This window comes from Chenopodium quinoa, unplaced genomic scaffold (genome assembly GCF_001683475.1).
Source record: "Chenopodium quinoa cultivar QQ74 unplaced genomic scaffold, ASM168347v1, whole genome shotgun sequence".
Lineage (NCBI taxonomy): Eukaryota > Viridiplantae > Streptophyta > Magnoliopsida > Caryophyllales > Amaranthaceae > Chenopodium > Chenopodium quinoa.
The window spans coordinates 2,990,796-3,013,550 of NW_018743616.1; the positions used below are offsets into that span (position 1 = coordinate 2,990,796).

The 22,755-nt window shown below is 38.2% G+C and overlaps 1 protein-coding gene and 1 pseudogene across 1 annotated transcript; both read right to left on the reverse strand.

The window, feature by feature from the left end:
- Positions 1–23: 23 nt before the first annotated feature.
- LOC110683066 lies at positions 24–3,978 on the reverse strand (annotated as a pseudogene).
- Positions 3,979–18,068: 14,090 nt separating this feature from the next.
- On the reverse strand, positions 18,069–19,111 carry LOC110682919. Its single transcript, XM_021859270.1, has 2 exons — positions 18,647–19,111; positions 18,069–18,290 (listed from the first exon to the last, which is right to left on the reverse strand). The coding sequence occupies exons 1-2, from the start codon at positions 19,109–19,111 to the stop codon at positions 18,069–18,071; spliced, it is 687 nt and encodes a 228-aa protein (XP_021714962.1).
- Positions 19,112–22,755: the final 3,644 nt, after the last annotated feature.

Below are 22,755 nucleotides of genomic sequence, written 5' to 3' on the forward strand. Positions count from 1 at the left end.
GCTCTTACTTGGACTGGAGAATGTAGGGAAAAGCAGAATGGGCTCAGGGATAGATTTCATTCTTAATCTCTGAATGACTTTATACAACATTTTAATATTATAAAACAATTCCAATATTTTGTAACATCAGCCAATGATTGAAAGATATACAGACCTCTATCTTGCTGCAAGTTGTTGCTAACATGTACTTAAAAGGAGCACTTCTCCACTACTATACAATCTTCAACATTGCATCCTGAATTTAAATCTGAGGCAGACTGTGAATAAGCAACTTCTCAATAGGCAAAGTGAGTATTTGACCTCCGTTGTTTTAGGATCCTATCAGAATCATTCATCAGCTCTATGTATTTCTTTCTCACGGTAAACAAGGGATGCCTCTCTATAGCAGCCTCATCTTCATAAGCCTCTTTCAGGATTGCTGTGCAGGTATGGGCCTTCATGGAAAGGTAAAACATATGTGGGTGTCGCTCAAATGCCTTGTGAAACTTTTACGGCAAGCTCAGAAACTTTTTGAGACACAGAAGTTTTTTCCTTGGAGCAGCATTTTCTACAAAGAGGCAGAGTAATTCACGCAAAACACCCACAACTCTCTTTTCTGCTAATATCACTATCTGGACTCAAATGTGAAAAGTCCTCATATGGAGACACATAAGGTAGCTTCTGAAACTCATCCAACCAAGCCGAAATCTTTTTCTTCAATCTCAAACCTCCAGAGGGAAAAAGCGGGAATGGTATTGGTTCCATCCATCCCCCATTGCTCAGCCCTCTCTGTACAGCATTTTTCTGCAAAATGGACATCATCTTTTCTTCACCCTCTATGGCTAATCCTCTATCCCCATTTTCCATTTCCACAAACCTAAAAGAACTATCAAGATTTATATCAGGATTTTTCAGAAAATTATCAGGCAGACCTAAATACCACTGAACTCCTTGAATTATCCTCATTGGCAACCTCTGCTCTCTAGTCATTAGTATCAACTTCGTCAGCCTAAGTTGCAAATCCGATTTATAATCTTTATAAATCGCCTTCTCTTCCACATCAATCTCCATTGCTTTTGGGGTCAATCTAAACCATGGCAAATTGTATTGAGGCCCCACGAACTCTTCAAACACAGAAGGATCCTGCCTCAAAAACTTCACAACTTTGATGGGCACATCCAATACTAAACCCCTTTTAGATACATCTGAGATTGGAATGCAGCCACTAGGAGCTTCGGCAATGCAATTTTTAAGAGATATCAATGGCTTCAATTCTGGGCTTCTATAAATTGTTTCAATTGAGTCATAGCTGCGATTCTTTTTCCATTTCATATACACATTTACATAACTCAACTTTCGGATGCAACAATATGATAGTGGATCCTTGTCGAGAGAGAAAAGGACAATTTCCTTAGCATGGCAGAAGAGTTTCTTTGAAGTTTTTGTTGTGGACCAACATATGGAGAGCATGAATGTCAACTAGGGCTAGGAATCAGACAAAGATATTGCCTATTGTCAAAATGCAGATCCCTGAATAGATAGGAAAACAAAGGAATCTTAGCAAAGAGGACCTTCTACTAAGTACTTATTATGAACTATTTACAGAGAGCATGAATGTAACCCAAAGTTCCGAGTCTCACTATACATCAAATAAAAGTTACTTCCTCCATTCTAAATTAGTTGACATGTATTCTTTTTTGGGAAATTTCTTTTCAGTTGACTCGTTTCCTTTTTAGGAACGTGTTTTGTGATTTACCCTGAATCCTCCCCCATCCCCGGCCATAGCAACCCTCTCTCTCTCTCCTCTCTCTAACCTAACCCCTTCTCTCTCCTATCTTACAACTATGACATCCCATTTTCTCTCTCCTCCCTCATAGCCACCCTCACCCCGTATCCTCCTCCCTCGCCTTCTCTGTTATCTCCCCCTCCCCGATTCCAATTTATATGACACATATCTTTTTGGGAGTGTGTTACTATTTTAAAGTAGTATTGGGAGGAGTTCACCTTGAAAAATTAAAATAATTCAGCAATATAACAGATAAAAACACCAAGATTCTTTATAAACAATAAGGCCATTCAAGCCATAACATGAAGAAGGAACACTTCACACTCATAACTCAGCTCTTTGCCTCAATTTAAAGTGTTTGAAGTTTATATAATTGCAAACCTCAGACAAGTTAGATTTCACATTTTCACAATGTCATTGTAGTTTTTTTGCTCCACAATATCTTAACACACCAGGATTCTCTAGGCCAAACAATCCTTCTTTGCACTCATAACCCACCATGAAGCACAATAAAAAAATAAAATAAAATAAGGAATAGAATATAAGTAACTGAAGCTAATTGTTATTTATGTTACCCAGACTCTATTAAAGTGTCATGTCAGACTTGGCCACAACAGCCCACAAGGTATGCCGTAATTGTAAAACAGTCAAAGTGTGCCACTTTATAATATATTGCATTAGTTTGGTCTGAAATGAAGTACCCAAATGCCATACCAATGTTTGTTAGAGTCTTAAGTCAAATTAACATTGATAGTAAATAGATTCACGATAACAACAAACCAAACTTATTTATTAAACTACAATAAGACTAATATATAAACCCTTTTCTAACTGTAACTAGTTTTAAGCCCAGGTGATGCACAGGACCTTCTAATAAAATCTACAATCTTCAATATTTCATAAAGAAAAAACTTCAAAATTCTAAATAAATAAGCCTAGTTATGTCTTTGAAACTAACTGCCCCTTTTCACCCAATCATCGGAAATGAGAAATTGAAATTATTATTGTAGATTGTGGAACCTTTCACAGTATCACAGGTTGAAAAAATCTGAAACTCTCAAGAAATCCAATAAATTATCATTTTTTTTTAATTTTTTTTTTTTTGACATTGCGGTGGCGGATCCGGGATTTGATTAATAGGTTGTCCCATCATCGTCCATCTACCGCATATAATTTCAAAAAATAGTCAAAGCTTGCATAATGAACAAAAAAAATACTTTTGATTAATAGGTAGATCATTTTGTGGAGGAGTATCATTTTGTGGAGGAGGAGGTTTAGAGTAGGCACTTTTTTAGGAAAAAAACTTGAAATATCTCGTGTTATTTTTCTTTTCATTCTGAAATTGAAGTTAAAGGTTGAATTAGATAAATCAATCTAAATGTTTAACTTATCCAAATTTCCCACAATGATAACCAACAAGAAAACTACTTTGCACCATGATAAAGATGTAAAAGCTTGTTATTTCAATACAATTCCTTTAATTTTGGGCCGAAGGAAATACATAACATTTCTATTAATCCAACTATCACAAAAATATCATACAATCAAAAACAGAATTAATGAACATCAATTTGAAAAGAAATCCAAATTCAACAAAGCCGAAAATAATAGCAATTTCAAGTTCAATAAACATGTTGCAAATTAATTTTCCTCACTGAACATGCAAATTAATTAAACAATTCCCCACCACTCCCCAGCCGAGCCCCGACAGCCACCCCCCCCCCCCCGCACCACCACTGAAACCACCCTCCTGCAACACATTACACATTAGCAACCAAAATTGACTCAATTATCAAACTAGACTCCAAGAATTACGTTAAATTCTTCGAGTATCTATAACCAATAGTTCAATTATCCAACTTCGAAGAACCCTAAGTTGAGTATATATTGACAATTAAATACACGATTAACACTAGATTGTCAAAATTAATATTAGATGATTAAAGAAAAAGAAGCATCTAGCCTTAGAGACTGCTTCAATGGAGGAGAGAAAGCTCATAAGCCCCTTCAATGGAGAAGTTCGAGTACGCTTCAATGGAGGAGAGAGAGAGGGAGGAGTACTGGGCCTGGGAGGCTCCGTGAAATAGATCTAAAGGGGAAAAAAGAAAATAACATCAAGAATAAAAAAAAAAAAATTTAAAAAAAAAAAAAATAGTGTGTCCCGGGGGATTTTTCCCAAAGTGAGTCTTATTAGAAAAGAATTTTGCAAATTGGTTGCGTGGCAAAAACAATTTACCAAACTAAGTTTTCAGGGTAAAACGCTGCCTCGGATAGCGTTTTATGCCCTGGTTTTTTTTATAAAAAAAATTCAATTTGTAAAACATTGTCCCAAACAGCATTTTACCTTTTGACTTTTTTTTAAAAAAAAAATTCGTAACCTGATAAGTTGGAATTGTGAAAAAAAAAATTAATTAAAATAAGATAAAACGTTTAATGAAACGCTGCCTCAGTCAGCATTTTGAACAAAAGCAGCGTTTTCTTCCTCTCATTCCCCTGTTCTTCCTCACATTCCCTCATTACAATCCCCTAAACCAATCTCTCTCTCACTCAAGCTCTATCAAGCAACCCAAATCCCCCCAACCACCGCCTGCCAACCACCGGCCGCCGACAGCCCCTAGTAGCCTCACATCACCCCGATTTTGGTACTGCCCTCTCTTTCTTTGTTTTTTAAAATCTAGGGTATTTTTAATGGTTTTTTTGTTTATGAATTGTAGTTAAAATCTTAATAATGTTGAATTGTTAGTGTTGATAATGTTGAATTGTTATTGTTGATAATGTTGAATTGTTATTGTTGATTATGTTGAATTGTTAGTGTTCATAATTGTTGGTATTGTTGAATTGTTAGTGTAGATAATTGTTGATAATTGTTGATAATGGTTGATAATCGTTGGTTTTTGAGTGATTGTGATAACCTACATCGTTGTTTATTAATGTTGATTTAGGGCTTCTAAGCTGTGTTAATTTGAAAAGCATGTATATTGTTGTTTAACTATGGCGATTTAGGGATGATTTAGTGCCTTTAAGTGTAATGTGTTTTGGTTGTTATGTAGAATATGACTGCACAAAATGTAGTTTTGTTATGTCGATGGGGAGGTGAAATTTTATTCGATGGACCCCGTGTCGAGTATAGTGGAGGAAATATGGAACCACTAACACTTGAACCGAACATGACTTTCAATGATTTGATGAACGAGGTTCATAGTAGTATTGGTTCAAACCCAAGGAATGTTGAACTAAACATTAAAATGAGGTTTGAGACCGACAATGGGGTTAGTGTTACCTATTTCTACGAATAAACATTTCAAAGCTTTGAGGAGCATTGTTGCAATGAAGGGTGTTCCCACTGAGATAAATATAGAAATGGTGCCTATATGTACCCAACAAAGTACTCGGCCAGAACAATAATCTACATATATTTCCGGTTACAACGCAGAGCCCTTCCAAGTGCCCTCACACGACATTCCATCAACTGAATATGGGATGGGATCTTTCAGTCGAATGCTGCACGACAATCAATTTCACATGCCGTTTAGTTCTCATATAGCTTCACCTGTACATGGGGGGCATATGTGGCAATGACCGGCCGAGCTGGGCCTTCGACATCAAACACCTTCACCTTCACTGGTGCAATTGCATAGTTATTCGCCTATGCAAGATGATGTTCAAGCATCGCCGTCTCAACTTGTGCCAAATCATCTTGAAACTATTGTGAATAACGAATTGTCTATGTATGATGTGTATACAAATGATGAGGCCGAGAGTGGAGAGGAGGAAGATGGACTTCAGAGCATGGATATTGAACTTGCACACATGGAAGTTGGCGAGCTCCTGGTTAGAACTCCCGTACCTTGGTTCAGTCGGGTAAACGAGAACTATGAAGTTGATCGGTATTGAATTGGGCCGAATCGGGTAGCCATACATCGTTTGTTCCCGAGGGAGAATTTGAGAAGGGAATGTATTTTGAAAGTAAGAAAATGCTTCAAGAAATGGTGAAGATGTATTCCATACAGAGAAATCAATTCTACACCGCAGTGACATCGAATGAGAGTGTCCTTCATTTGCAGTGCAAGAAGAAATGTGGTTGGATGCTTCGGGGTACCAAATCAAGTGAGCACTCGCATGGCTTTACCCTAGTCACGTATAAAGGCCCGCACCGGGAGAACTGTGTCACTGAAGTACTATCTATTGATCACCCGCACTTGGATTCGTCCATGATATCAGAGTATGTGAAGTCCTTTGTGCGGAAAGATCCGTCCTTAAAAGTTGAATTCATACAGGAACTCATCTCCAAGAAATTTCATTTTGATGTTCCGTATCAAAGAGCATGGTATGCCAAGGAGAGGAAATATTTGGGGATTGGGAGAGTTCTTGCGGCAGACTTCCGCACTTCATGCAAGCACTCTAACAGTCAAACCCGGGAACGTGTGTCGTAAGGAAACACAAAGCTCTGGTGGACAATGTATATTACAGCAACATGGAAGTGTTTGAACGAGTGTTTTGGGCCTTCGGTCCTTGTATCGACGGTTTTAAACATTGTATGCCTGTTATCTGTATCGATGGGACGCACTTTTACGGGAAGTACAAAGGAACATTGTTGGTTTCTACAAGTGTGGATGCAAGCTTCCAAGTATTTCCGCTAGCATTTGCGGTGGTGGAAGGGGAAAACACTTCCAGCTGGTCTTGGTTCCTGGGCTGCATTCGGGTTCATGTCACGCAACGAGATGGCCTCTGTGTTATATTGATCGACATCCTGGGATCATTGCAGCAATGAATGATCCTAACGTTGGATTCACTGAGTCGCGAGCCTATCACAGGTTTTGTGTTCGCCACATATCTTCTAACTTGAAGACACACGTGCAAAGCAACGAAATGAGAGATATGTTCAAGGCTACGGCGTACCAAAGGCAGGAAAGAAAACTTCAAGCTGATCTGTGTTTCATCGGTGAGGCATGTACTAAGGCCATGAAGTATATTGTTCAAGTCCCGTTCACTATGTGGTCTCTCTTTCACGACGCTGGTCGCAAATATGGGATATATACTACAAACTTCTCTGAAACATTTAACAATGTGTCGAAGGGAGCTCGGTTTCTACCGATCATGTCCCTTGTCGAGTTAACTTTCTACAGAATTAACAGGTATTTCACTTTGAGAAGAGAGTCTTCTGAGGCTAGGTCTGAAGAGGGACTTGCATACCCCCCAAGGTCACTGCCATTCTGGAGAAGAACACCGCAAAAGCCAGATATCACAGAGTGGATGCGTATAGCCGCCGATTGCATATTTACCGAGTTACAACAGAAAGGGGAGAGCGACTTGGTAGTAAAGGAGGCCATAAACATACTGTTAACCTTTAGTTGAGAACGTGTACATGCAACAAACCACAATTCTGGCCTATCCCCTGCGAGACAACCTGAACGCAGTACATCAGCCCAAACTCATTCCTGAAGGCAGCATGGTACGTGGAAAAGGGTGGCCAAGGTCAAAGCGCATACGCAATGAAATGGATGAGACTAAACGACCCCCGAGCAAATGCAGCCGCTGTCACCAGTAGGGTCGTCACAACCGGACAACGTGTCCATCTAGACCGACATAGGACCTAAGTTTGTATTTGTTATTTGTTATAGTAGTCGAAAGTAGAATTATTTTGTACCAGATTTTCTAAAGTTCGTAACATTTGTAACATTTGAATCATTTCTATTTTCTACTTTAGATGTTGTTTGAAATTTTCTGTCTTTGCCTTTAACTCGTCCAGCTTATTTTTAATTGCTAATCCAGTAATTGTGTTGGTATTTGGTATATAACGTTTCCAATGAACAGATATAATGGACGGAGAAGATAGGAACACTCGGACCTGTTGACCTTAACACTACAGGACAAACATCGGAGCGTCAACATATGGGACCAGACAATAATATTTCATCCATTATTTCATGTACTTTTGTTTGATACATTGATGTACTATCTAATATTAATTACGGACGTACAATCATTTTTCAGGTCGATGTAGCGAAGATGCTGGTTTGCAGGCACTACACTACTAGGGTTATGGCCGACTAGGTTGTCGATCCACGTATTATTGCGTACGTCGAGTATGCTGGCTTTGGTGGTATTCATCGGATGGCGTTCAGAGAGGTGATCGAGCGCTTGTCACTGCGCTAGTGGAGAGATGGAGACAAGAGACGCACTCCTTCCACCTACCTGTAGGGGAGGCGACCGTTACGTTGCGGGATGTCGCGATACTCACACGCCTTCCCATACATGGGACTGCGGTGACAGGACATGCATTAGTCGATCCCACTGGTTTGGTAGCCCGGGTTCTCGGGGTTCAGCCGGGTCCCGACGACATCAGGGGCTCCGGGTTGAGGACCGGCTGGATACACGACACTTTTCGTGCACTGCCTGCGGACGCTAATGACGCCACGGTTCAGAGACACGCTCGAGCATACTTGTTCCTGCTCATATCGGGCGTGTTGTTTGGCAACAAGAGCGGGAGCCATATCCAGCTTATTAACCTACAGCTGTTAGACCACGACTGGCACCATATCCGTGGATACAGCTGGGGTAGTGCCTGTTTGGCAACGTTGTATCGCCACTTGTGTAGAGCCTCCCACCGTGGTTCAGTCGAGATCGGAGGACCTCTGATTGTGCTTCAGGTAACCCACCTAATTATCCACAAGCTAGTTTGGTAATGACTTACGTTATACTTAACATAATTTTGTATTTTGGTATTACAGTTATGGGCCTAGGAGCACATCCATGTAGGCTGTACATCGTCGGGGGCAGCAGGACCGGGACAAGCAGTACCAGGCGTACATTGCTCCACCGCTCCCTACACCTGATGAGGCGTACGGTTGCAGGTTTGTAACATTTTTCATTCTTTTTTGCCCCCATACGGTTTCATTTTGATGGATGACAAACTAAAACAATTTGTTGCCATAGGTGGGTGGTCCCCAGACTCACACATGTGCATGCGGTGAGGGGTCTTCCGTACTACCGAGACACCCTAGACCGACTCACCGAGGATCTTATAAACATTTATGTACTGTGTATACTGTCTGTGGACTAACCTATTCATGATATTACTGTTGCTGTGTTATTATAGATGACATGGGATCCGTATGTACCTGACTTGGTAGATGTCATGCCTGCACATTTGCTGGATCATCAGGCAGAGTGGCGTGCCAGGGTCCCCCTATGGAGGTTGTGGAGAGTCACCTACCCAACCGAGTCATGAGACAGTTTGGACTACGCCAGCCTATCCCCCAGCAGTCTGACACTAGTGTACGCCTTCACGGCATTGACCGTCGAGGAAAGGGGGAGACAAACTGGTCACTGGAGCATTGGCGTTTCCTTGAGCTATGGCAGCAACGGTTGGAGTTCGTCGTTGGAGGTGATCCGATGCAGGGCGTTATGGATCCTCACGATCCGTACATGGTGTGGTACAGGCGTATTACACGACGTTTCATCAACCCAACCTACACACCACCATCCACACATTACCATCCAGCATATGACTTCATTAGCGGATATGTGAGCTTCTTTTATTCTACTTATTGTCCTCAATTTTTAAATTTCTATATCATACAACTAACTAATCGATGATTACTGCAGACGGCGGATATGGTGGCGATGGTTGATGCACTATCAGTCGCCGTTGCAGACGGACCCACTAGAGCCCAGGTCGAGCGGGTACAAGATATGGGCGTCGCTACCTTACATAGATATGGTCACGGCTATCTCCTCCACCAGCGAGACACTCATGATGGCCACTCCGTCCATTCACAGTTCGAGCTCGGCTAGAGCAGCGGTGGAGGTGATCCTACGTCACCTAGAGACGCAGAGGATTACATCATCCACAGTACTGCGTCCGCTGGTACCCATGAGGATCCATCGTCCAGTAAGAAGACTCCCCCACCGCCCCAAGACCCATTCACCACCATTACTCATTACAAGCGGCGTCGTGTCAGACGGAGGGACGACATACAGGATACAAAACCGTTACCCCGAATAAATGAGTCGGGATAGTATTATCTGTTTTATTTGTTGTAGATATATAAAACACTTACATTATTAATATAATAAATGTTTTTTGAATGACACTGTGTCGTTTGAAGTTTAATTTCCTTATTTGTCCATATCGGACTTATGTTAGTCAAAATAGATCCTTCTAGGCCGATATATATCAAACAGCAGACATTTGGGCTCCATAATGAGAAACAGGGTAGAAGCAATGGCCCGTGGTGGTTAATGTGGTGGTTCATGGTGGTTGTAGTGCTGTTGGTGGTGGTTAGTGGTGGTCGACGGTGGTGGTAAGGTTGGGGCTAGTGGTGGAGGTGGTTGTAGTGTTGTTGGGGGTGGTTAGAATGTCTTGAAGTGCATAAGGGTGGTCGGAAGTGGCGGCAGGTGGTGGTTGATGGTGGTTGACGGTAGGGGTTGGTGGTGGGGGTGGTGGTTGAGGGTGGTGGCTTATTGAAGGCTAGGGGTGGTGTGTTGGGGGAAGAAATGGGGCAGATATTAGAGAAGAAAGTCTGCTGGCTGCTGGTGTTGCATTCCAGCAGAAAAACGTTGTCTTATGTACAAAAAAAATTATACATAAACCGCTGTCTTAGACAGCGTTTTATGTGCAACAAAAATTTTTTACATAAAACGCTATCTCAGATATCGTCTTATGTGTTTTTGATTTTTTTTTTTTTAAAAAATCATAAAATAAGAAACTCAAAAAAAAAAAAAAAAAAAAGTCAATAGGTAAAACGTTGTCCCAGACAGCATTTTATAAATTAAATTGTTTAAAAAAAAAAAAACCAGGGCAGCCAATTTGCAAAATAGTTTTTGTTTTAAGCTCACTTTGGGACCCACAATGACTACATGTGGGTCCGCCACTGATTGAAAGCTTGAAGAAGTTGTTAGTGGTAGAATGAAATATTATAAACTTCACTAATTATAAAATTATCATCCAATAACAACAAATATACATTATATCAAATACCAACAACAGCAGCATTGCCATACGGAGTAGTTCAAATCATAATTTTTGTACTTCAAATTTCATTCGAAACTTCCTATTTTAAAACAGCAGTATAAATTAGTACCTCTATTAAAACAACAAATTAATTAAAAAAAAAAAACCATTCAACGAACTACATCTTTAAACACCCAATGAAATTAAAAAAATTGAGCAAATATAATTGAGTAGAATATTGTAAATTCAGCACATAATAAATCATAATGACTGGAAAAATTGATAATACTGAAAGAAATTGAATTTGAATTCAAAAGAGTCTAGAAATGAAAGAGTATTAGACAACGATTATATACCTAGCGAATGATTGAGTTTGATTACTGAAAAAGTTTGAATATCCGGCGGCAGCGGCGATGACGACGACTGGTGGTTGGTTAACAATTGTTTGATGGAAATGGAAAGAGGGTTTTTGGGAGGTTTCAAGTACTGAAGAAAATACAAGTATTTTTTTCAAGAACTTTTTTTTTTAATGGTTTTATAGACATTCAACCTAAAAATTGACAATTTACCAATCAACCGGTTCAAACTCTCTTATATAGGGACTAAACCTATAGACATGCAAAAATTAAAGAAAATGATGTATATACAAGCTGGGATGCACGGACACGCCACCTAGCAGACGTGTCCGAGTCAGCACGCGTGTCGGACACGGGCACGCGTGGGACACGTGTCTGACACGATTTTGATTTTGATGCACGGTTTTCTGTGTGTCAGACACGTGTCCCACGCGTGTCTGTGTCGACACGCGTGCCGACTCGGACTTTTTTATTTAAATAAATAAGTGAGCAAGTTATTTTAAAAAGTTATCAACAAAAGAAATAAAAATATGGAAAACTTACTTATCACCACTGTGCATCACGCAGGTACTAATCTAGTTATTGAACTAAATCAAAGAACAATTTCTATTAAAAAAAACCAATTACACTGATCAAGTGTGATTCTGAGTTTTTGACAAATAGTGATTATTCAAACTTAAATAGTGCTAATATAAAAATCCTTATCAAAATGAAGGGAGGAAATCAATAACGAATAACCGAAGAAGAAATCTTGGTTCATGTATTAGGATTAAGACTTTAATGTTGTGTTTTTATAAGTTAAATCAGACATGTAAATATACTTTAGTTATATACTAGAATGTAAACATATGGTTTTTTTTTTTAAATGGCAGGGTCTCTCACTGTACCTCAACACTCATACTTCCTCCGTTAACATTTATTTGCAACAAAGGGGGGTAGCACGGACTCTTAGGCAAAACTTTTAAGGGGTATTTAAGGAGAATAATTGAAAAAATGGCATGTGATTAACTCATTAAAAAGGAGGGAAAGGGGGACCCGGTTTTTTAGAAAAGAGGAGAGAGAAACTGAATTTTAGTAGGATTTCATTTTCCCTCCTAAAATTTCACTAACTTTTAAAACTTTTCACCTTTTTGGATATCCAATTTTTCCCTCCACTTGAATTTTTCATTCAAGGAAGGGTATAAATACCTGCAACCAGAATTCATTGTTCAAAAACATCATACAAACCAAATGCTCTACCCTAACCAAATTACAGCATGTTTTCTTCACAAAAGTTAGCACTAATTTTCAGCATAAACATCATCAATTAACTTCTTAAAAAACTACCCCCCTGTAACTAATTAGTTCTTGGTTAGAAGCAGCATCCTTCATCTTCTTATCTATAGTCTGATTCAGCTTGAGTACTTCCAAAAAAATAAACAGCAACCCCCTCTTCATCACTATTAATCAAATCTGCAAAAAAACAACACTTCAGACATAAAACATGGCAGATTTTTTCGATGAGGATTTTTTTGATATAGACCAATTGCTAATGGATGAAGATTACATGGAAGAAAGTGATTCAAGCAGCATGGAAGAAGGTGAAAACGTTGTTTAAAATGTTGTACATGAATATGCATTGCAACAACCAAAAAGTAGAAAACAACTTATTGTTATGCAAAAAAGACAGATTGTTGATGCAATTCTAGTAAAAATGGATTGTGAGAATATGCCAAGAGGGTTTTTGTCACAGCAAGCAAGAAAATTTCATGTTCACATGTCATCAATACAAAGATTATTCAAATATATAAAGAGGCAAATGGCTGATGGGAATGTGATAGATGTCAGAAGCAAGAAGTTAGGCAAAACTGGACCCAAACCAATAGAGTATTCCAATGAGTTCCTACAGTCAGTCCCTTTGTACAAAAGGACAACAGAGAGAAGCTATGCTGCTGCTTTCAAAAGTTCACATGTGACAATTCACAAGTTAAAGAAAAAAGGGAGGCTTAGAACACATACAAGCACCGTACCAATCACCCAGCCCTGACATCTAACCATAAGATAGCAAGACTGGAATGGGTTTTAAGTCATCTTCTGCCTGCTGAACAAAATGCAAACCCAAAGTTCTAGGATATGCAGCAATTAATACATATTGATGAAAAGTGGTTCTACTTGAACCCAGAAACAAGGAGGTTCTATTTGCTGCCAAATGAACCTAACCCATATAGGTGCCAACACTCAAAACGATTCAACATAAAAGGGATGTTCATGGAAATGATTGGCAAACCAATTTTTGACACCCATGGAAATGTGCTTCATTCATGATGGAAAGTATGGAATCTTTCCCTTTGTAAACATTTCTGAAAAAAAACCAAAAACAGAGAAAAAAGAGCTGTGGAAATTAAGGCAACTCAAAATGTGAACAAGGAGGCAATCAGGGCAATGCTACTCAACAAAGTAATACAAGCAATACAAAGTCAGTGTCCTCGTCATCTGTTTAAGGACATTTTTATTCAATGGGACAATGCTAGGCCTCGTTAGATTTCCAAAGGATGAGGAATTCTAGCTGCATGTCAAGCAAATGGGTTTAACATTCAACTCATTTACCAATCAGCACAATCACCTGACTTGAATGTGCTAGATCTTGGCTTGTTCAATGTGATTCAGTCCATACAATACCAGTCATTCCCTAAGAATTTGGAGGAACTCATAGAGAAAGTGAAAGAGGCTTAAGACTTGTTCAATCCAGTACTAAACAAGTACATAACACTACAAAGTTGCATGATAGGATTTCTCAGTCATCTAGGTGGAAATAATTTTACCCCACCACACAAAGGGAAGAAAAGGCTAGACAGGCTAGGTTTGTTTCCAGAACAACTGGAGGTGGACAAGGAATTAGTTCAACAAGTTGTTGAATACCTCAACACTTCATTCATACCAACAGGGGAAGGACTTGAAGTGGATCAAGGCATGGAAGTGGATGCAGACTAAAGACAACAAACACACATAAAAAAAGGTGACAGTGAGACTGCCAAACATAACCAGTAAAGAGTATGTAAACAAACGGTAAAATAGTAGGCAATCTTTTTGTATTTTTGGTTTTACCATTGTTTGAAATTGATTGGTTATGTGTACTTTGCTCTAATTCATGTCAATTATTGTAAGGCAGTCTTAACTACCTTCTTTTGAATTTGTAGAACCTTTTTAATAACTTAATGATATGATTGGTTATTGTTTTATGTACCAAAAGTGAAATTATTTTGTTTGCCATAGTGATACACAGACCCACACATCATTAAATCTATCATATTTGTCATAGTGGTTATCTAAAGTGAAATTATTCTATTTGCCATAGTGTAGGCACCTGATTGTATCTCCCCAAAAACCAAACCCAGTGATGAATACCTTTCACGTCTTTGATTATCGAGTTTGGTGAAGAGTTAAAGAGTCTCGTGATGCTCCCTTTAGCCTTGACCATTTCTAACCTTTCCTAAAATGTTTTTTGCCTAAATCATTTATTTCGTGTCTTTAAACCCAAAATCACTCATTTCGTGTCCTCTTTATAAAAATGTACAAACCAATCTACTTTGGTCCATAATCCTGGTCCATTTATTGTGTAGTTAAATGGGGCTTGAAAAGAGCTTTTCAACGATACATTATAAGCCCAAATCCGATTTATAACGAATAAGTTATGGCCAAAATACTAAACTAAGCCCAAACCGGACCTAGGTCCATCTTACCTACGACCCAATGATCATGAGGAGGGTCCAATGCCTTAATCCCAATCCTAAACCAATTAGGATTTATTACGAGCTTCTAGAATCCTCTAAAAGGTTCTAATTTATCCTTTCCCCGAAAGATAAGATTTAAGAATTTGATATTGAATAAAACATCTGTTTTTCAATGATCCTAATCCCGGCCAAAATAGGATACGTACGGATATTCGGTTAACCCAATCTGATTGGGAATAGAATTCCGTACGGATTCAATCTTTCAAAAACCATCGCTCAGCGACAGCACCATCGCGCCATGACAAGACTGTCGCGCCGCGATGGAATCTGTTTTACTCCAAGTCGTATTCTGACTCTTTAATTTTCTGATTGTTTCGACCCTCTTTTTCGTTATAAATAGAGGTAATTTCACTCCGTTTTGAATCACCAACAATCATCATCTAATCCTTTCTCTAATAATTTCCCTCTCTGTCATGATTCTTTTCTTAACCTTATCCTAAACACGTCCTAACACACATCCTTTGATACTTTTTCCTAATCAAACACCATACCTCCTTCACGAGCCTTGAATACTCCAAGCCAACCTCGAAGTTGCCTTCGACCTCGACTTGAAAGGTTGATAGTTTTGAGGGTTTGGTCCCAAATCTATATTTCAATTCTTGTTTGATTTATTTGGTTCATTTGATTTAATCATTCTTGGAGTTACTAACGTGTGTATTGTTTTGATAGAAAGAGGTACGAGGCATCAAAGTAAGTAATTCGATTTCTTCATTATTCTTTTGATATAAAAAGCATGGTTAGAATATTATTTTAATTCCTAGTATCATGTTAGGATTTTGATTTTGATTCCTAGTATCATGTTTAGGATGTTAACTAATATTTCTGATATCATGTTTCTAGTATCATGTTTAGGCTAATGCTTTGATTATGATTTTTATTAGTGACATGCTATGGTTTGTTATTAATCCATTTAGTATCATGCCTAGGATCTTGCTATTAATCATGTTTTGATGAGATTATGATCATATTGATTGTGATGTTTTGATTATGATAATGATTGTTGTGTCAATAATTATATGTTTCTTGATATTCATGACATATTGTCATTACTTGACCACGCCCCTTCTTGCAGATTTAAAGGGAATTTGTACTTGAAATCACGCCTAATAAGATAATTGATAATTTGTTTTAGGAAAATATGATTTTAATATAAGTGATCACTAATAATAGATTTATTTGTGCATTAATAATCAGCCAACATAAATTAAACAGGTTCAGGGCTAACTTGTTGTATGTATGTTTATCACAAAACGCACATGAATATCATAAGAATTAAGTAGAGGTCGATTTAGGGCGGGTTCAATCTCTTTTAGGTTGGATTCGTACCATGATCACAGTAGGGCTCAAAGTTAAGTTTGAAAAATTCCCTAGAGTTTTTTTGCGACTCCGCTTGGGAGGATTTCTGATTTTGATTCCTAAAATTTATTTTGGCAATTGATTTAGAATGAGTGGATGAGATTTGAAAGATTCTAGATATTCATGTGTGTAATTTTGGTTAACATTGTGGCATAAGCATAAAAAGGTCCGCATTGAAAAGACCATCCGTAATGGTCAAAAACATAGGATTTTTACACGTAGGAAAAGCTAAAAATATCTTTCACAACTAGAACCGAAAAGATACTACGAAAATCGGAAAAAACGTAGAACATAGAAAACTATCGCGACGCGTTGGAACTGTCGCGAGACGACAGAGTTTGTCACCAAACGACAACTTTATCACGACGCGATAGAGTTGTCGCTGTGCGACAACCTCTGTTTTCCCTCGCCAAGTTCTCGCGACAATGCGCCAGGAGTCCGTCCTCTTATTTTAACCAATTCTAATACTGCTCGACGATTCTACTTCCTGATTGAGTTTTTCCGACTTTTCTGAACCCATATGTGTTCTACATATGGTCTTAGCCCCTGGGAATTCACGCTCCATCCACCTTAATGAACGCTCCGTGCAACAATGGGTGCATCCTAGTTTGTGAATTCACCAAACCATGGAAGCAAGTCTAACTTACGGGGTCCCATCCATCGTGCCAACCCTTCCAAAGGTAAGGCTTCCGCACGATGCATCCGGACTCATAACCATGGACCCTCTTGGACACCATAATTCTTGACCTTTAGAGAACTAGAGCCATGGTTAGGTTGCAAACTCATTACATCATATTGTGACTATTTGACTACTTGTGCATCTATTACTTGTGCATACCTTACTTGTGATTAAACTAACCCTTTTTGTTGACTCGTTTTGTTTGTAAATAAAGTCTTAACGAACTAACCAAGGACTAAAAAAGGACTTTGCTTAATTAATTGGTTAATTAATTTGAACTTATGAAGTCTAAACGTACTTGACTTAGTAAGACTATAGACTTAAACCTTTGAAAGGACCATCGAAAACAAATTAGATTGACGTTCCACTATTTGGTGCGAAAATTTGGTTTGTGCCGCAGAACGCCAGGTTTATCGCGTCGCGGCAACCTTGTTGCGCCGCGACAGAACTAACGTTCCGCGACAGTGCCATCGCCATGCGATGGTTCAGTTTTTTCCTTTCCGAGTCTTCATATCGATTCTAATTTCCATAATTAACCGATTTAATGTACAAACAAGATCTTAACTTTGTATTTGCTTGAGTCTAATCACATATTTAGTCCCATGGTCATCACACGAGTCTTGAACATGTCACTTTCACTCACGAGTCAAAGTACACACTTTATCTTTTCACCATGACCATGTCTAGAGTCTTGTGTACGTTTTTCCGTCATTTTTATAGGGGGGTAAGTCGGATATTATCCTCCCAACATAAACCATGTTGCTTAAAAACTTGATTTGATCCCCATAATTTGATTCCCAAAGTATGCACCCGTTTTTTTACTTTTCCTACCCAATAAAAATACGAGTCAATTTGAGTCAAGTCATTAAAAGAGTCAATGGTTTAATTTTACAACACTTAGTCAAGGAGAGAAGGGTGTTTAATCAAGGACAACACTTTCATTCAATTACTACTCTTTGATAAACCGATTCGACAAAGAAGAAAGTTCGTAATATTGGCCAGTCAAGAAGATTTCGAGAAACTTCAAGAAACTGTGAATGAACTTGCTGAAATGCTCAAGGGACTCACCACTCAAGTCAAAGATCCTAACAAGCAAGTAAGCATTGAAACCATCAAGCGCATGGAGGATAGCTTGAGTCAAATCTCCAATGACTACAAGTACTTTGGAATAAGCTCTAAGGGAGTCTCAGTGGATAAGGAACTTCTTCCGCAGATTTTCTCTGCCAATGACATTCCTAAATTTAAAGCTACTGACAACCCTTACTTCCACTTGAGGGCCTTTGAGACAATCATGGAGATCAAGGGGATTGATAAGAAAGTTTTCCCCTCGCTTTTCCCGCTTTCTCTTGAACCAGTAGGTCAACAATGGTTCTTTTCCATAGGCACTGAGAAGATCGCACTTGGGATTCTATTACACATGCTTTCATTGATAGACACAAATGTAATATTCAAGTAGAAACTGATCATAGGGAACTTGAAATTCTTAAACAAAAAGAGAATGAAGATCTTCTTTTTACAATAGGTGGAAGGAAACTTCCGCTAGGAAGATTGAAGTTCCAAGTGAGAAGGAATACCAAAAGAACCTATTAATTATCAATGCGATTTAAACACTTTTAAAGCTGTCTATAACATAGGCATTGAAATTGAGGACAATCTTGCATAATAGAAAGCTGCTAACAATAGTAACAACAGTGGCTGGAAAGGAAAGAAGAACGACAATCCTTCTTCTTCCAAAAACACTCACTCTAGTAACAATGTTAGTACCTTTAATCTAAATGATGTCCTAGCCTGAATAATCAAGGGCAAAGAAAGCAATTTAGAAGAGAGTTCACCCCTATTAAGATGAGCTACGACACCCCTTTTGATCGACTTCATGCCAAGGGACTTATTACTCTCATACTTGTTGATAATGTTAGTTATCACCGAGCACTCACTAACAGTAGCCTTAGCAAAAAGTAGGTTGTCATCGGCAAAAAATAAATGAGAAACCTTGCGATCTTCCCTGCAAACTCTTGCCCTGTGGATCAATCTATCATTTGCAGCTTTCGATAACATAGATGAGAACGCACCTGCAACAATGAGAAATAAATAAGGGGATATTAGATCACCCTGTCGAAGTCCCCTGGAAAGAACAACAGAACTAGAAATTTTCCCATTTATTTTAAAAGCAAACGAGACACTTGAGAGATAGTCCAGAATCCTCTGAACCCAACCATCACAGAACCCCATTTTAAACATATCTCTTTCTAGAAAGCCCCATTCAACTCCGTCATAAGCCTTGCTCATATCTAGTTTCAGAGCTATAGTCTCATCCTTACCCTCCTCAGTCCCCACCTCTCTTCATGGCATGAAAAATCTCAAAAGCAATTAAGGCATTATCAGTAATTAACCTTTTCGGGATAAAAGCACTTTGGTTAATGGTGATGATTTTATCAAGGAAAGGTTTCATTTTATTAGAGAGTACTTTCGAGATAATTTTATATACCACATTACAATAATTTATGGGTCTAAATTCTGAAACACGTTTAGGGTCTTCACATTTCAGAATTAGAACCACACAAGTCTTGTTAATCTCATCCAACGACAATTCGCCCCGCCACCAACTCTTCACAAAGCAACAAATATCATACCCTATAATATGCCAAAATTTCTAATAGAATATAGCGTGCAACCATCGGGCCCAGAGGCCTTGTTTGAATGCATCTGGAAAAGAGCAAATTTAATCTCGTCACTAGTTCGTTTTTCACACATCTTCACATTCATATCCTCAGTAATTATAGCATCAATGCCCGCAAGAGCAGGCTCTAATGAGTATTAAATGAAGTACTTTATTACAATATTAAATGAAAATTGTGCAAAATTTCAAGTTGAAAAAATTATATATGCAACCAATAAATATATAATGCCCTCCGTACTAATTGTGAAAATATGCACACTAATCTAATGAGTATTGTAAATATGCACAGGACTCTAATGAGTATTGTGTAATGATATATTGCTGCTTAGTGAGAGTAAGGGATAGCTCGTGGTTAGAGCTTTCCTTCCAATTCCGAGAGATCATGAAATCGATTTTTACCCTCGCCCTCGTGGCTCTCTAAACATGTATGTACGTAATTTTTATTTGTTTATATGTTATACACTGACCGACACAAAATCATATCATATCACTAATTAATAAAGCCGGTCTCGCAGCTAGGTCACAAGACAGTGACACTTGGCATTCCAGTTTTTTGCCAATCATATCACTAATAAATAAAGCCGGTCTCGCAGCCAGGTCACGAGACAGCGACACTTGGCATTCCAGTTTTTCGCCAAGTGTCGAGCCACGCAGGCAATAAATAGATAAATTGTGATTAGATTAGATGCCACGTTAGATTAGATTGGATAGTTTTTGCTTAGGATAAAAAACAGTATACATAAAATAATTTATAATTCTTTTGAAAAAACTTAATCTTTTTATTGACAATGGAATTTTACTTATAACAACATGGCACATTAGATTAGATGCCAGATTATATTAGATAGATTTGTTTAGGATAAAAAAAAAGTATACATAAAATAATTTATAATTCTTTTGAAAAAAATTTATTTTTTTATTGACAATAGAATTTTACTTATACCAACACACCACATATTATAATTAATATGAATATCCAAGTAACAATAATAGAATTTTACTCCTATACAAATAACCACGTAATTATAATTATAAATATGGCCATGTATCATTAATTTTTTTTAGTCTACCATTGATTTACCATTAAAGCTTTTGAATCAGGTATTCTTCATATTCGGTTGTAATATTTTTGTGTATGTTTGTGATTTTGTTAATGAAATTAAAGAAGTCAAAAACTACTAAAATTAGGCCACAACAAAAACTGTACAATACAAGGAAAAATCTTGAAGTAAATTCAGATCAATGTTAGCTAGGTCTTAAAACTTTACGGGGTTTACAAAGCCTTCGTATCCCATTTACCAGCCATGTATTACAAATGGTCCAATTAAACCAATAATATAATCCATTGATTTTACGTGTTAAAAAAATAATTACTTTTTATTTATTTTATTATTTTTTTTACCGACGCACTCTTCTTTTCACAAAATTATACTCCCTCTATTATTTTAGTGTCCCATTGAAATTTAGCCCTATGTCGACATAGGACTTTGATAAGCAATATCTTAATTATATTTTTTTTTATGTATAATTCATAAACATTGGTCGAAGTAGACCAAGTGAATATAGTGCAACTTACAAAAACAGAAAATAATAACAAACGTAAAAAAAGAATAATAGGTAGTATTTTTTATCTCTTTTTGTATCTAACATTTAAAAAAAATAGGATTAATATTGTTTTTCAATCCCTAACTTTCACCAATTTATTTTCATTAATCCCAACTTTGGATTATTCCTCAATAATCCCAACTTTAAGGTGGTCTATCTTTCTTCATACCCAAACCGGTCAACAAAAGTCAACAACCTATTATTGTAGGTTACTAGACACGTGTCGATATGTGAGTGGTCCAAAAATAAATTAAAAAAAACAAAAAAAAAAGTTAAAAAATCTCCAAACCCCAGCTCGGCCCCCTCCCCCTGAACGACCACCCATTCCCTACCCTTGCGCCACCCTTCCCTAAATGGCGTCCCACATCGCCACCACTGCTGGACTGAAACCACTCCTAAACGGACACCTCCAATCCACATTCCCCTTCTCCCTTTCCCGACCCCCAAATCAACCCCCTTCCCCTGCTTAGCCCTTTTCATACCGGAGTAGCCCCACCCCAGCGGACCAAAGCTACCCCCACCCTTTCTTCGCCGAACAACACCCCCACCTCTTTCCCTTTTAGTTAGCCTGGGTTTCAATGGGTTTAGGGGTTGAATGGGGTTTCGATCTAGCACGGGTTTCGATGTGGCTGGTCTGGTTTTAGGGGGTATGGTTTCGATCCAACGCGGGCTTTAGTGTGGCTGGGTGTGGTTTTACGGCAGCGTTTGTGTTTCGAAGTGGTAGTGGGGTTTTCGGTGTAAGGGTGGTGTTTTAGGGGTGGCTAGGTGAGATTTCATGGTGGGGTGTAGTTTCAGAGGTGGCTGGGTGGGGTGTGGTTATAGAGGTGGCTCGGTGGGTTTCAGAGTGGGGTAGGAATTCCGGTGTGAGGGTGGGGGCGGGTTCGCAGGTCAGGCTAGTTTTAGGTGAAGGTGGTGGTTTTCGGTTGGGCTGGGGAGTGAGGAGGAGGAGATGGGGGAGGTTCACGGTGGGGCTAGTAAAGGGAGGGGGTGATTTGTTGAATTTTTTTATTTTTTTGGTTTTCATTTTTTGGACCAATAAATGTTCAACACATGGCATATTGGAAAAATTAAAACAAAATTAACCTTTTCAGCGGGTTGCCGGTCTTTGGGATTGAAGAAAGAAAAGGCACCCTAAAGTTGGGATTATTGCAGAATAATCAAAAGTTGGGATTAATGAAAGTAAATTGGGCAAAGTTGGGATTAAAAAACTGTATTAATCCAAGAAAATATAAATACTAATAATAATAATTTTTATTATTGTTATTATGATAATTATAATTAGGATTAATACCATTTTTTAATCCCAACTTTGACCAATTTATTCCTCAATAATCCCAACTTTAAGGTGGTCTATCATTCTTCAATCCAAAAAACCGATAACCTGATGAAAGGGTTAAAAAAAAATTTAAAAAAAATTATTTGACACGTGTCACATGTTAATTGCTTCAAAAAATTAAAATAAATAAATAAAATAAAATAAACTAAGAAAAAACAAAAAAAATAAAATTAAAAATTAAAAAACTGAAGAAAAAAAAAACTCTCCTCCCTACCAACCACCCAATCCCCCTAGCCCAGCCGGAATCCGCCGCCA